A 13319-nucleotide genomic window follows, 5' to 3' on the forward strand; every position below is an offset into this window, starting at 1 on the left:
CCAGCAAGGCAAAAACATCCGACATCCAGCATAAAATCAACTACAACACTGATTCTATTGACATGCTTTTACTGTAGGCTTTACAAACTCAGCTTAACTTGAACACGTTGTTTTTTAAGTAGGCCTACAGCCACCACATCTACATTGAAATAGTTAATTTACTAGTTCAATAGACTTATTAATGATATTGATATACTCACAGAGGATCACACAAGGCAAAGCGTGACCCATCCTCTCCTGTGATGAACAACTCTGAAAAACCTCTCTGCTTGTGCTTCCTATTCACAGTGAATTAATACTACTGTTTGAAATACAGAAATGAGAGAGAGAAACACACACCCACAAAGGGCTTCTGCCCATAGCCTACGTGTCCGCCCATCTGTTCGTGATCTTGATATTTATTGTCACTTTGACCACTTTCGCCTTCTTCTAGGCAGCCTACTGGTGTGTGTCAAACCACAGTGACTTGAAAGGGAGAAAAGCATCCTCCTACCATAATTGGCGGCCAAACTCATGGAGGGTACACAAGTGTATGGAGGCACACACATGGCCCAACTAACTCCACATTTTCCCCCCAAATTCCTCAATATTCTGCCTGTAACACCAGCTGCTTCCCATACCGTTACTCTACTTGCACGATTTACAATTAATATGAAACGCATTTCAAATCACTTCGCCAGCTCGCAATTTACTTCCGGATGGTTCTTTTAACAGCCAATCATCATCATCTGCGACCAAAACTGAGCACCTTCGTTGCCACATCCGTGAAACGGGCAAGAAACAAGCGCTGTCGTGGTCTATGCAAACAGATAGCAGCATCCAATACTCGCTCAGACACACAGCTCCCTGCTAGGGCTCCGTGATAGTTGGGCGAGCTGAGTTGGACAGCACAATCACCGTCATTTCTCTAATAAATCACCCTGTCATTCCTATTGTCAAGACTTTTAGGTCACTGCAGCCTGCTACTAATGTAACAAATGTTTATGTCCACTACTGTGATAGCGTTCGTTGTATTTTAATGATTAGTGGCCAGGGGTGCTTAACATGAGCCGTTAGCATGCGGCTAACGCTAAAGCACTTTTAACGTAGCATGTAGCTAATGCTAACGTGGTTGTCGTGGCTGACGCAGCTGTGAAATCACATTATCAACAATGAAAGTTAGTGTGGTGAATGTTACTATTCCTGCTCAGTTAGTCCATTGTAGATGGTGCGCCCACATAAGCCCAAAATCGCTTATACGACAAACAGACCTGCCAACCCTCATCGTACACACACAGCATTAGCTGCTAACGTGGCCTGCTACTTGGATTCTGTTGCTGCTGGTTGTTAATGCAGCCTGCTAATAGTGTCTAAAGCATGTATGTCAATGTTTATGTCCATTACTGTGTTGCCGTTAGTTGGGTTACATGACTATTAGCCAAGCGCTGCCTATAATGAGCCGTTAGAGTGTAGCTAAGCTAACGAACGACTAGCGTTAGCATGCGGCTAATGCTAACGCTGTTGTCGTGACTGAAACGGCTATGTTACACATCTTACCAACAACCTGTATGAACGTTAGTCTGGTAAATGTCATCAATGCTACCTAATTAGCCCGTTGAAGAGTTTCACTTTAGTGTATTTTGTGGGTTTTTGTCACACAATGTCATTTCTGCACATTTTGGTTCTACTGTGTTAAGTTACATTACTGCTGCTTAAGGTCCCTGCATGCTACCAAATGAGGTGGTCACCCTAGCACCGTTTGTGACCACCGAAACGGGCCTTAGGTGGGCCCCACCTAGGCAATTCTATGTGGGGCCGAGGTGGTTCTTAACTGGGATGCCCATGTGGGCTATAAGTGGGTTCTACCTGGGCCCTAGGTGTATTCCAACCAACCAGAGTGCAGTGGCCATCACTCCAAATGTTGTGACGTCAGGGCTCTCAATACTGCACATTGGGGGAGGAGGAGGGGTGCAGGGCGGGCGCACAGATCGCTGAACCAATGGTAGCCCACGGATGTTTTCTCTGGAGATTAAAATCCGCCCCTCTATGCCACATATCAGACACGCTACAGGGTCTTTAGGCTACTGACCGAGCCATGGCCCCACTGGCTACGCCACTGATATGCGCTGCCAAGTGGGCGCGGGCGCTATGTGGGCGCGGGCGCTAGAGCTGAGGCCGCGCGCAGAAGAATTCAGGCAAAAAAAAGAAGGAAAGGAATGAATAACAGCACTCACAGCAATACACGTTTAGGAAGGTCTGTGGGCTGAAACGTCCGTCTTATGAGCTGCTGCTGGGGGTGTTAAGAGTTAAGACTATAATAAACAAGATCCTAAATGGATGAAAGTGAGTGCTGGTATTCCTTTCTAAGAAACCACAGTGACTAACATAACCCTCCATCACTAGTATTTCCAAGTAATACTGTTTTGCAAGTACAAGTGTGTGTGTGTGTGTGTGTGTGTGTGTTCACATACACGCTCGAGTGTGCATGCGTGCATTTGTGTGGATGTCTTCATGTATAATACTTAATAACATAATTGTTAATGTATGATTAATTGCATGTTACTAGTCTATACTATCTTGTTATGTTACTGATGAGTTGATATACTTGAAAACTTAAAAATACAAAATAAGCTATTTATTTTATGTTAATGTTATGTTTACTTACAATGTGTACTCCTTTTGAAAGTAAGGTACACAAACTTGTTTGCTACATAGCTGTAAAAGAATTGGAACTGTAGTGCAAACAAAAGAGAGAGCATACAAAGAATGCTTTTACAGTCTGTGTCTGTGCTTTCATTTCCCCTTGTGCAATGGACATGAACAATGGACTAGTTTTGTTAGTGTAATATTGTTCTGACTTGTGAACTATCAAAATTAAACTTAAAGCTGCACTACAGTATGTAACTTTCCTCTTCTACCCCGGATTTGAACCTGGTTATTTATTTGTATTTATTTCATTTCCCCAAAGAATATGAAAAATAAATGAAAAAACTAATTGACTTCTCTGGTTACAAAATGAATTGGTCTAAATCAATACTTATGCCGCTGTGTACATCTGTTGATTTAAGTCACCTTCCAGTCCAATCACAAAATCATGGTTTTACTTATTTAGGTATTCAAATCAGACCTACAATCTCAAATTTAATTAAAGATAATTATAACTTGGCCTTAACTAAAGTAAAAAATGATCTTAACGGTTGGGCTGGTTTAAAAGCGGGTCTTCATGGTCGTGTTTCCATCATAAAAATGAATATACTCCCTCGAATCAATTTCTTATTTTCTATGTTACCTCTTTCCCCTTCCCATCAAATTTTTTCAAGGACCTTGATTCAATGTGTAGGAAATTCATTTGGAATGGGAAGACTCCTAGGATCAGCTTTTCCACCCTTTCTTGTCATAAAAACGCTGGTGGCCTTTCCCTACCTAACTTTAAATACTACTATTGGGCCTTCCAAGTAAGAACTATCAATACCTGGTTGGACTCCTCATCAGATACATCTTGGCGAGTGTTAGAAAATGCTATATCCTCTCCAATCAGGATTCAGGACCTACCCTTTACTGTAATCAAACAAAGAATTGTAGAATTGCGTATGGGCCCAATCATTGCCAACACACTATCCATCTGGCGCAGCATATTGAAATAGTTGTCTATTGATTGCAATTTTCATTCTCTCTCTCTCTCCCATTTGGCACAATAATGCTCTTCTTTCAGGATCTATACCATTTTCTTTCCCACAATGGTCAAAAAAATGTGTTCATGTCTTAGGCGATATCTTTGATAATCAATGTCTCCGGTCTTTTCAGGACTTGAAGGAAGCTTATGCTCTTCCAGGCTCCTCATGGTTCTTTTACCTTAAGCTTCGCACTGCTCTAAGAACGTATGGGGTACCCTGGGATGCAGCTTTACCTCAACACCCATTGCTTCCAATAGTTACAACTAAGATCAAACCAGTTTCCTTATTATATGACAAACTTATTTCTATTAATACAAAACCACTCTTAATTACAAATAGTTGGGAAAGGATATTCCAGGCTTTAAATTTAGATTGGAACTGGCCCTCTATTTGGAACATTATCTTCTCCTCATCCAAAAATGCAGCTCACCAAATTATTCACTATAAATTCATACATAAATTTTACTTCACGCCCGAGCGTAGATTTAAATGTAAACTAGTGGACTCTGATCTATGTACCATTTGTTCTTCAGCTAAAGGAGACTATTTACATATGTTTTGGTATTGCCCCTCAATTAAAAGTTTCTGGATTTGGATTAAGGAGTTACTATTGGTAAACCTCTTCCCAGCTGCCCTGCCCTTTTTCTTATTGGATATAACCCAAATATTTTGTTAACATTTCAGGATAAACACATATTACTAGCCGCCTCAACTGCCGCCAAGAAAACTATTATTAAAAACTGGTTTGAACCAACTATTAATTTGAAAATAAACTGGCTTAATAGTTTTTCGGATATTTGTTTACTGGAGCGCGCTACTGCCAGAATGAACGGTGCCAGAGCTGACACTGTGGATAACTGGTCCAGAGCTCTGGATGCAGTTCAGTCACTTGGCTAGTTTTAATCTGTATTGGGTTGCGGCCTTGTCCATTTCTCCCTTTCCCCGTACCTGTGGCTCCTGTACATGTCCTGTACTTGTCCTGTGCTTGTCTTGTGTTTGTCTCGTGTTGGTCTGTCCCTGTCTGTACCTGTCTTGTACTTGTCTGTGTTTTTTTTTTTTTTTCTGTTCGTGTGGATGTCCATATTGTATTGAATGTTTTGCTTGTTATGTGTTATGTCTTTTTTGTTTAATGCATGTATGCATGTCTCCATCTAATGCATGTATGCATGTTTATTTTTTGACTTGTCTCATTTATTTAGCTTTTTGTGAGTTTGTCTGACCGGGTTTTGTATTTATTTATTATTTATTTTTGTTTTTGTATGTCTACATGTGTGTATGTGTATTATTATCAGTTTATTTTTCCTTCCCCTTTTTTGTCTTGGTTTTCCCTGAGTATGGCCTCTTGTGTGCTTTGGTGATCTCACCTGTTTGTTTTACTTGAAAAATAAATAAAAATTTGATTAAAAAATAAATAAATGAAAAAACACGGCCCCTCACATATTAGAAGGCCAATATCAGTCACCAGAACCAAGGACGGATGTTTTCTTTGAATTTAACATGGTTAAAATGGAGTTTGAAGTTACAATGGGTTTGTAAAGGAAGGGGGTGTGTCTGATAAAATTAATATCAAATATCTAAATACTGAATCAAGCAACTTAAAAACTGTCTGGGGTGCTCACAAAAGCATGAGTAGATGTTAAAATTACCCCAAACATTTTTGAAAGTGAAATATCCCTTTAATACATCTGGGCCCTTAACAAAACAAAGTCAACATAACAGAACTAAAGTCAAGCACTAGAAAGGTGTGCTAACTAGAGCACAGATCTCTGCCAGACATTGCTTTTTAACCACTTAAACCCTATATACTTAGTTGACCGGGGTCTCCCATGGCTTTGTAATTTAATTGGTCCACTCCATTGTTTTCCTGTACACCAAATCTCTTAAGCTCATAACCCATTACCAAGCAACGCATATGAGCTTGTAGATCTGCTATTTTTGGCAAACTTTTATTTTGTTGCTATGGGAAGTATTTATAATATAGCAGTATTAGCAGGGTATTCTCTTTAGTACACTACAGCAAACCCCCTGACATATGCAGCTTCATATCCACATTTGTGGCTTTTTCTCTTCTCTTCTCTTCTCTTCTCTTCTCTTCTCTTCTCTTCTCTTCTCTTCTCTCCAATTCAAAGGGGCTTTATTGGTAGCAGAAATGTTGCCAAAGCAGATAAGCAATAAAATAAAATAAATCTCCCTATTAGAATAAAGAAATGTAAACAGAGTTGTGTAGCATTTCAACTTTATAGTCAAATATAGTAGGTAAAATACTTCAATAATACACACTGAACAATTGTGCTTTTGCTGTTATATAAACAAAGATCATTTAATATTTTAAAATGTAAAACACTTTTTTGGTATGACCTTCAGTTCAAGAGTTATTGGTCAAAATGTAAAGTGGCCTGTTATAGTATCACCATGAGCCCAATGAAAAACATTTTTGTGTGGAGTGTCTTCCTTGGCCTACTGATCGGTCCAGCGGTGTCTGAGATGAGCTGTACGCAGTCACAGACACATGGATGGACGGACGGATGGACACACGGACAAATGGACAGGGTCAAAAACATAATCTCCACCTACGGCCTATCTGCCTGGCAGAGATAAAAATGTTTTAGCTACATGTAACGGAAAGCTGACAGTATGATGAGACTCTGAAAGAGATGAACACATACTGTAGCTGAAAAAAGGAAGAGGATGCTGGAAGTGGTAGTTATTTGTATTCAGTGCTAACAGGCTGTGGGAAGTAGACAAGATGTACCGAGTGCTGTGGTAAAGCTTCTGGGACGTATGTTAAGATGGAAGGACAAAAAATACAGTACTGTATATAGTCATTGTCTCTAAAATTATTTCTATTGATCAATTGTAACTGTGCTTCCCTTTTTCTAACACTAGTTCTCCTTTTGGGTTCACTTCCCCTTTCCCATCTCATCTTATCCACCTTTTGGTTTGAATTGATAGACTATTCATACACACGACAGATAGATACACATATAGATAGATAGATAGATAGATACTTTATTAATCCTGAAGGAAATGTGTTCTGTTCAACAGCTCCAGTTGCCATACAGTACATTCATACATACATTACATCAATACAATGTAGCAAAAACAATCATCTGTGCTACACTACTGTGATCGAAACTCACTGAATGTGCTGGGGGGTGTGGCATCATCCAGTATGGATATTGTCTTAGCCAGAGTTCTCTTCTCTGCCATTGGCATACACAGAGACGAGCTCAATCCCTATCAGTTTGCCAGCCAGCCTGATTGTGAGTGTTGAGTGTGTCTCTCTGTCTCGCGTTGCCTCCCCAGCACATCACAGCATAGAAAAGAACACATAGACATAGAGACAACATGTCTATGCTTTGTGAAAGCTGGTATAGGATAGAAATTATGGATATTAGGTTGTGATTTGAGAAATGTAATGTTCTATTAAAATATAATTCAATTAAAAGTCAGTTTTATTTATATATCCCATTTCATACAAACTCACTGTGACGCTCATACACGCGCGCGCGCGCGCACACACACACACACACACACACACACACACACACACACACACACACACACACACACACACACACACACACACACACACACACACACACACACACACACACACAATAAAAATACTAAAAAACATTCACTTGATACAGCTTGTAAATGTACTGTATGTCCCATATAGGAACAATAAAATCTGCACGCCCGTTTTCAAAGATTTATTATAAAGGTGAGTGATGTTTTCTTGCTCAGACTTCAGACTTGAGAAGCCATGGTGCTCGAAACATCACTCACTTTATAATAAATCTTTGAGAATGGGAGCTACCTGGAAGCTGATGGCAGTGTTTCTCGCACTCAGACACCTTGAGGCTCGTATCAGCGGTTGACTTGTCCAGATCAGGACAGACAACACTACAACCATGTGTTATGTCAACAAACAGGGAGGCTTGGGCCCCCGAGTGTTAGACAGACTAGCATGCGAGCTGACGACGTTGTGCGACTCACGTTCCGGGCCTCCTGAACAGTGGGACGCATCTGCTGTTGGGCCAGGTTTGGCCCAACACAGGTCGATTTGTCTGCGCTGTTGGTGGTGCCGGTTTTGGGAGATCAGAGGTGACTCCTCTCCTTCACGCCAGGCCATGGCCTCTCCCTCCGATCACGGACCGGCTGCGGTAGGCAGGGGACGAGATCGACAGCCCCGGGACCTAGACCGGTGGGTCTGGCCCCTGAGAGGGCTACCTTAGAATCGTGTGGCTTGCCTCCTGATGTGGTGGATACCATTCAGGGGGGGGCGGCGCCAGACGAGCTAGGCCGCCTACAAGGCTTCCGTTGCCAGCTGGGGATCTGGCAGTGGTGCTGGGTGCACTCTGCCGCTTTCCCTTTGGGCCTTTCAAGGCTGCGGACCTGAAATTAGTTAGTCTTAAGACGGTCCTCTTGGTGGCCCTATCTACGACTAAAAGAGTTAGTGACCTACACGCACTCTCGGTGAGTTCGGAGTGCTTGAGATTCTCTACTAAACGACAGGAGGTTTCTTTTTAAACCGAACCTGGCGTTTGTTACCAAGACCGGGGTGGTGGCACCGGCTCCGGTTGGGTTAGTGGCTTTCCATCTACCTCCTTTCGCATCGGCGGAGGATAGGGGGTTGCGCTGTCTCTGCCCAGTGAGGGCTTTAGAGCTCTATTGTCAGAAGACGGCAGCCAACAGGTCGTCTACGCAGCTCTTTGTCTCCTGTGGCCGCGGTAACCAGAGGAAAGCGATTGCCAGAGCGACGCTCTCCAGGTGGATCGTTGAGGCTGTAAGGCTCGCCTATACTGGTGGTGGAGCCCCAGTACCTAGATGGACTGAGGGCTCACTCTACTGGAGGGGTGGCTGCTTCCTGGGCCCTCTCTAGGGGGCTTCGGGTCAGGAGATTTGCACGGCCGCTGATTGGTCGTCACCTTCGACCTTTGCAGCTTTTTATGGCCTGGACGTGGCGGCGTCCTCGGTGGCGCACGCACCTCCTAGGTGTGGCGGCCTCATCTACTTGAGGTTTTCTCCTCCTGAAATGATCCTTGACCCGCCGTGTGCGGGCCCCAGAGCCGGAGGGGGCATGTGTGGTTTTTTCAGGGATTGAACGTTTTTAACGCTTCCGGGGGGTTTATAGATCCCATAGTGAGTGTCTCACGACTCAAAACGAAAAAGAACTAGAGGTTACGTAGGTAACCCCGGTTCTTTTAGTTTAGGAGTGAGACACTCACCAAACACCCCTTTTGTTTCGCCGTTGCGAACAGAGGAACTGTGTTAAGAGGAAGTACTACGTCACGACCGGGCCTTATATGTCCTTCCGGAAAGGGGAAGAGACAGCCGGTGACGTGACATACCCTCTTGCCCAATATATGGGCCCCGGGAGCATATTGTATAGCTCTGTTGCATCGCCAGATGGCGCTGAACTAAAAGAACCGGGGTTACCTACGTAACCTCTAGGTCGTAACTCGTAGCACACCCTGATAGAATGTCAGGCTAATCACTTCATGGCATGTTCATGGTAACAGTGAGCAAAGGCCATGACTTTGTTGTCTCCGCCAGGCCGAAAGGCATGGCAAGAGAGTATGTTTTTCCCCCTGTCTGTCCGTCCGTCCGTGTGTCCGTGTGTCCGTCTGTCACCAGCTAATCTCCGGCACCATTGGCTTGATCGCAGCGAAACTGTGCACACACACTCCCTGGATGCCAATTCAGAACCTCTGCCCCAAATTTTTCTCATGGGCCTTTTATAGCGCCACCAGAAGGCCGATTTGTGCAAAAACATTTTTTCCTACAGATTTTGTCCAAAAAACACGCACATCGGTACACAGTATCTCTATAGTCATTAAACGAAACAGGTCTTTCAGATTTTTCATATTCCATCCTGATTGGCTAAAGTCTTCCAAAGTTTGCAGGAGTGCTCCATTTTTAACAAAATGCCTCAAATCATGAACATAGCATGCAATTTCCATCTCAAGTTTTGCACGCACATTCCCATTAGGCCGGGGAAGAAATACCATTTGACATTTTTCAAATCAGCCTCATGGTGGCGCTATAACAGGCCGATTCGTGTTTTTACCTATAACTGCACCGATCTGTGTAAAACTGTGTATGCACACTCCCTAGAGGTCAAGGAAAAACCTTTGCCTTGCATTTTTCACATCTGCCTTTTATAGCGCCACCAGGTGGCCGACTTATGTAAAACACATTATTTTATACTACAACTACCAATTTTATCAAAATTTCACGCAAATCGGTACATATGATCTCTATAGTCATGTGATCAAGACGGATGTGTTTGATTTTTTATATTCCATCCTGATTGGCTAAGATTGACATCTAAAGTTTGCATTATTGGCTTGTTTTGAATAAAATTCCGCAAATTATGAACGCACCGTCCAATTGCGGTCAAACTTTGCACGCACATTCACACTATGTTGAGGAACAAATGCCACCCTTTTAACATTGGCCTGCTATAGTGCCACCAGCAGGTCTAATTTAGCAAAACAAATGTTTTTAACAAAATGCCTCAAGAATGCAGTCAGTGTCCGATTGTCGTGCAAGGCCTAAGAAGAAATGGCACCCTTTTCACATTGGCCTATTATAGCGCCACCAGGAGGCCACAATAGCCTACCTGACCTGGCGGAGACCTGTGCTCCGAGGAGCACTTTTTCTAGTTTTGATATAGGGCAGTGTATCATTTCTCATATCTCAGCCTGGGGACCACCAGGGGTCCTTGAGGGCGTTCCAGCAAAATGTGTTACTTACACTGTAAGTAGAGGTTTAAAGTGGTTAAAGTCATTGTGATGCTGTAAGTCTTACAGCATCACAATGACTTTAACCACTTTAAACCTAAAGTATTTCATACTTTGGCTATATAAACATGTCAGATCTACAAGCTCACAACACATGATGCGATGCGTTATGAGCATGTAGGTCGTTTTGAAAAAATATTGAACATAATTAACAAATATATTTGCTGAATGCTTGGACTTCCTTGGTGGTCCTATCTTTTTCGTGTCCTATTATCACTGTCCACTTTAAATTGGAGCTATGTTCTACCACACCACATGTCACCTATTCAGACAGCAGGTCGCCACAACTTCCAGCATGCATATAGGCTTTGTTTCGTTTACTTTTAATTGTTCACTATACATTTGGCTCTTTGGGCCATATTTATTTTCTTTCAGCAATATTTCTGCTCAGTAGGCTCAGTTGCGATTGCGAACCACACCGGAAGGGAACGCCATGGATTCTCATCATTCTCATCCTCTCGGGAATACAGTTTGTAAACTATAAATCCAATAGACTCTTCTGTTGAGAATTTCATAGATGTTTCCACCTCTCTCTGGTAGAGACCCTGGAACCTGAACGATGAGATATCATGCTTGAAATCTTTAAAATGTACTGCTATTGGGTCATTTTTATCATTTCTCCTTATGGAGCTTTTATGCACACTCATTCTTTGTTTTAACTGGCATGATGTTTTACCCATGTAGACAAGCCCCCATGGACATTTAATCAAATATATGACATGGGTGGTACATGTGATGGAGTTGATCATTATTCTCCCAGTATGGGGATGAGAAAAATTGTTCCCTTTGACCATCCTATTATACATTTGGCAATGGTGCGCATGCGTGGCTTTTGCGTTTGCGTGGCTGTGTCTGTGTCGTTCATCCGGGTCCTACGCTGTACTGTCGAGTTAAAACCGTGCCTGTGCCTCTGCGTGTCTGCAACGGAGAAGCCACACAGCCACAGGGTTGCCAGGTTTGGAGCAGCCACGCAGCCACAGGGTTGCCAGGTTTCGCGCGACTAACAAGTAATGCACACTCACAATTCGTTTGCTTCTTGCACTTCGCTTTCGCGGGGGTCCGAAGGGGTCCGCGATGTTCCGCGGGGGCCCGAAGGGGTCCGATGTTTTGCGGGGGTCCCAAGACTCCCAGGGTCCGCGATGTATTAATTTATTTTTTCTTTTTTTTTTATCCCACGATTTTGTAACCCCAAAATAAGCAAGCCCTCACTAGAGCCCTGTGCGCGGCTAGGGGGCAGGGCGCCCATACCATAGTATTGTTACATTGGGCACAACCTCTAAACTTGTAGCAGCCATTTGGAAGAGGTTTTAGCAAGGCCTGTGTGCTCCTTTTGACTGATTTTATATCGGCATGTACACGGCTATCTCTAAGATTGCGTCCTCTTAATAGACTATTAGAGGTGGCTCTTTCAGATCTGCTGATATAGCTGGGTCTGATGATAATATGAGCCAATGTTTTTTTTTTAAATAGTAGGTCCCAATGTATAACGGCTTCTTCCACGCAATCATGTGGATAACCACATTCTAGAAACCTTTGTTTCATGTTTAATGATTTGTCCATAAAATCTTCAGTGGTGTGACAAATACGTCTGAGTCTGAAGAACTGGCTTTTTGGTAAACTACGTTTAAGGGGTTTAGGATGATACCTATTAGGCCAGAAGTAAGTTGTTTCACTCTGTTCTGTATAAAGTGGTACATAGTGTACCAGATTTCTTCTTTACCCACATATCCAGGAAATGTACTCTATCCCTAGCATGTTCTACTGTAAACTTAAAATTGTGGTCTTTTTTATTGAGAAGTGTTACAAACTCATTCAATTTGTCTGTGTCCCCTTCAAAAAGACAGAAGATGTCATCAATATATCTGTACCATTTAGTGATTTTATCAATGAATGGATTCTCTGTGGGATTATAGATCATTTATTTTCAAATAGATCAACATATAAATTGGCATAGCGCTCGGAGCAACCGTGCTGCCCATTGAACAACCTGGAGATAATAGTCTTCTTCAAATTTGAAATAGTTGTTTCTTAATACAAATTCTGCTAGCTGTAGAATGAATTCATTTGGTGGCATGTCATTTGTTAGGCGATATTTACTAATTTACTAAGGTAGCATGTGTGGTCGCTAGAGGTCCTTTATCATCACTTCGGGTGGGTTGGGTTAAGAACATACGTCCAGTCGTGAAGGTTGCATCATACAAAGGTTTATTTAAGAAGAGAAGTTACAGTCTCAGAAAGTTAGCAGGCAGCATAAGCGGCTATTATGTGGTCCCACTCCCAATATCTCTATCCTCTATCCTCTCTCCTCTGCGTGGCCCTTATATATCGTTTCAGGGGCTCCTGAGTCTTTCCCCCTCCCTGTCTCCCCAACTTCTCTGAGGGGTTCATGCGTCATCATTACACAGCATTTGTTCCTTTCTGCTATCTCATTCTGCTGTCTCAAGAGGACGACATGAGCACACAAACATGTTGATGTTCCCCCTTTTCCAATATGTTAAAGAGATTAGCCTGACATCATTCTCCCCTCTGTGCACCCTCTCCATGTCTCCTAATGGTGACTCTTGCCCTAGATTTCACTGTCTCCTGGCTAACCCTCTCTTCCCTTCTCCTCACTCTCTCCTCTACCTGTCCTGGGAGAGCGATTAGCTTGTTCTTTCCCTACCTAGGTTAGAGTTCTCAAATTCTACCCGAACCCGACCCGGCCCGACCGACGTTTTCGGGCCGAGCCGGGCCTCAAAAGTATGCTAATTGGTCGGGCCGAGCCTCGGGCTCCATGAAAAAAAAAAAGATTTTTTTTAATGTTTTTTTTTCTTTTTTTTTATAATATATTTTTAAATTCTGTTCTGTCTGAATG

The 13319-nt window shown here is 42.8% G+C and overlaps 1 protein-coding gene and 1 long non-coding RNA gene across 2 annotated transcripts in view; both read right to left on the reverse strand.

Moving 5' to 3' along the window:
- LOC308105263 (integrin alpha-M-like) overlaps positions 1-290 on the reverse strand; it is a 37755-nt gene extending 37465 nt beyond the window's left edge. The window contains exon 1 of the mRNA XM_080455901.1: positions 201-290. Coding sequence (XP_080312027.1) covers positions 201-231 — 31 coding nt within the window. The 5' untranslated portion in view covers positions 232-290. The remainder of the gene's footprint in view (positions 1-200) is intronic.
- Positions 291-6642: 6352 nt separating this feature from the next.
- LOC308105266 lies at positions 6643-7412 on the reverse strand. The gene is made up of 2 exons (XR_013934892.1): positions 7292-7412; positions 6643-6937 (listed from the first exon to the last, which is right to left on the reverse strand). It is a non-coding gene; the product is annotated as an uncharacterized lncRNA (long non-coding RNA).
- Between the last annotated feature and the right edge of the window lie 5907 nt (positions 7413-13319).

Source organism: Gymnoscopelus braueri (assembly GCF_963280865.1).
Source record: "Gymnoscopelus braueri genome assembly, chromosome: 17".
Taxonomy (NCBI): domain Eukaryota; kingdom Metazoa; phylum Chordata; class Actinopteri; order Myctophiformes; family Myctophidae; genus Gymnoscopelus; species Gymnoscopelus braueri.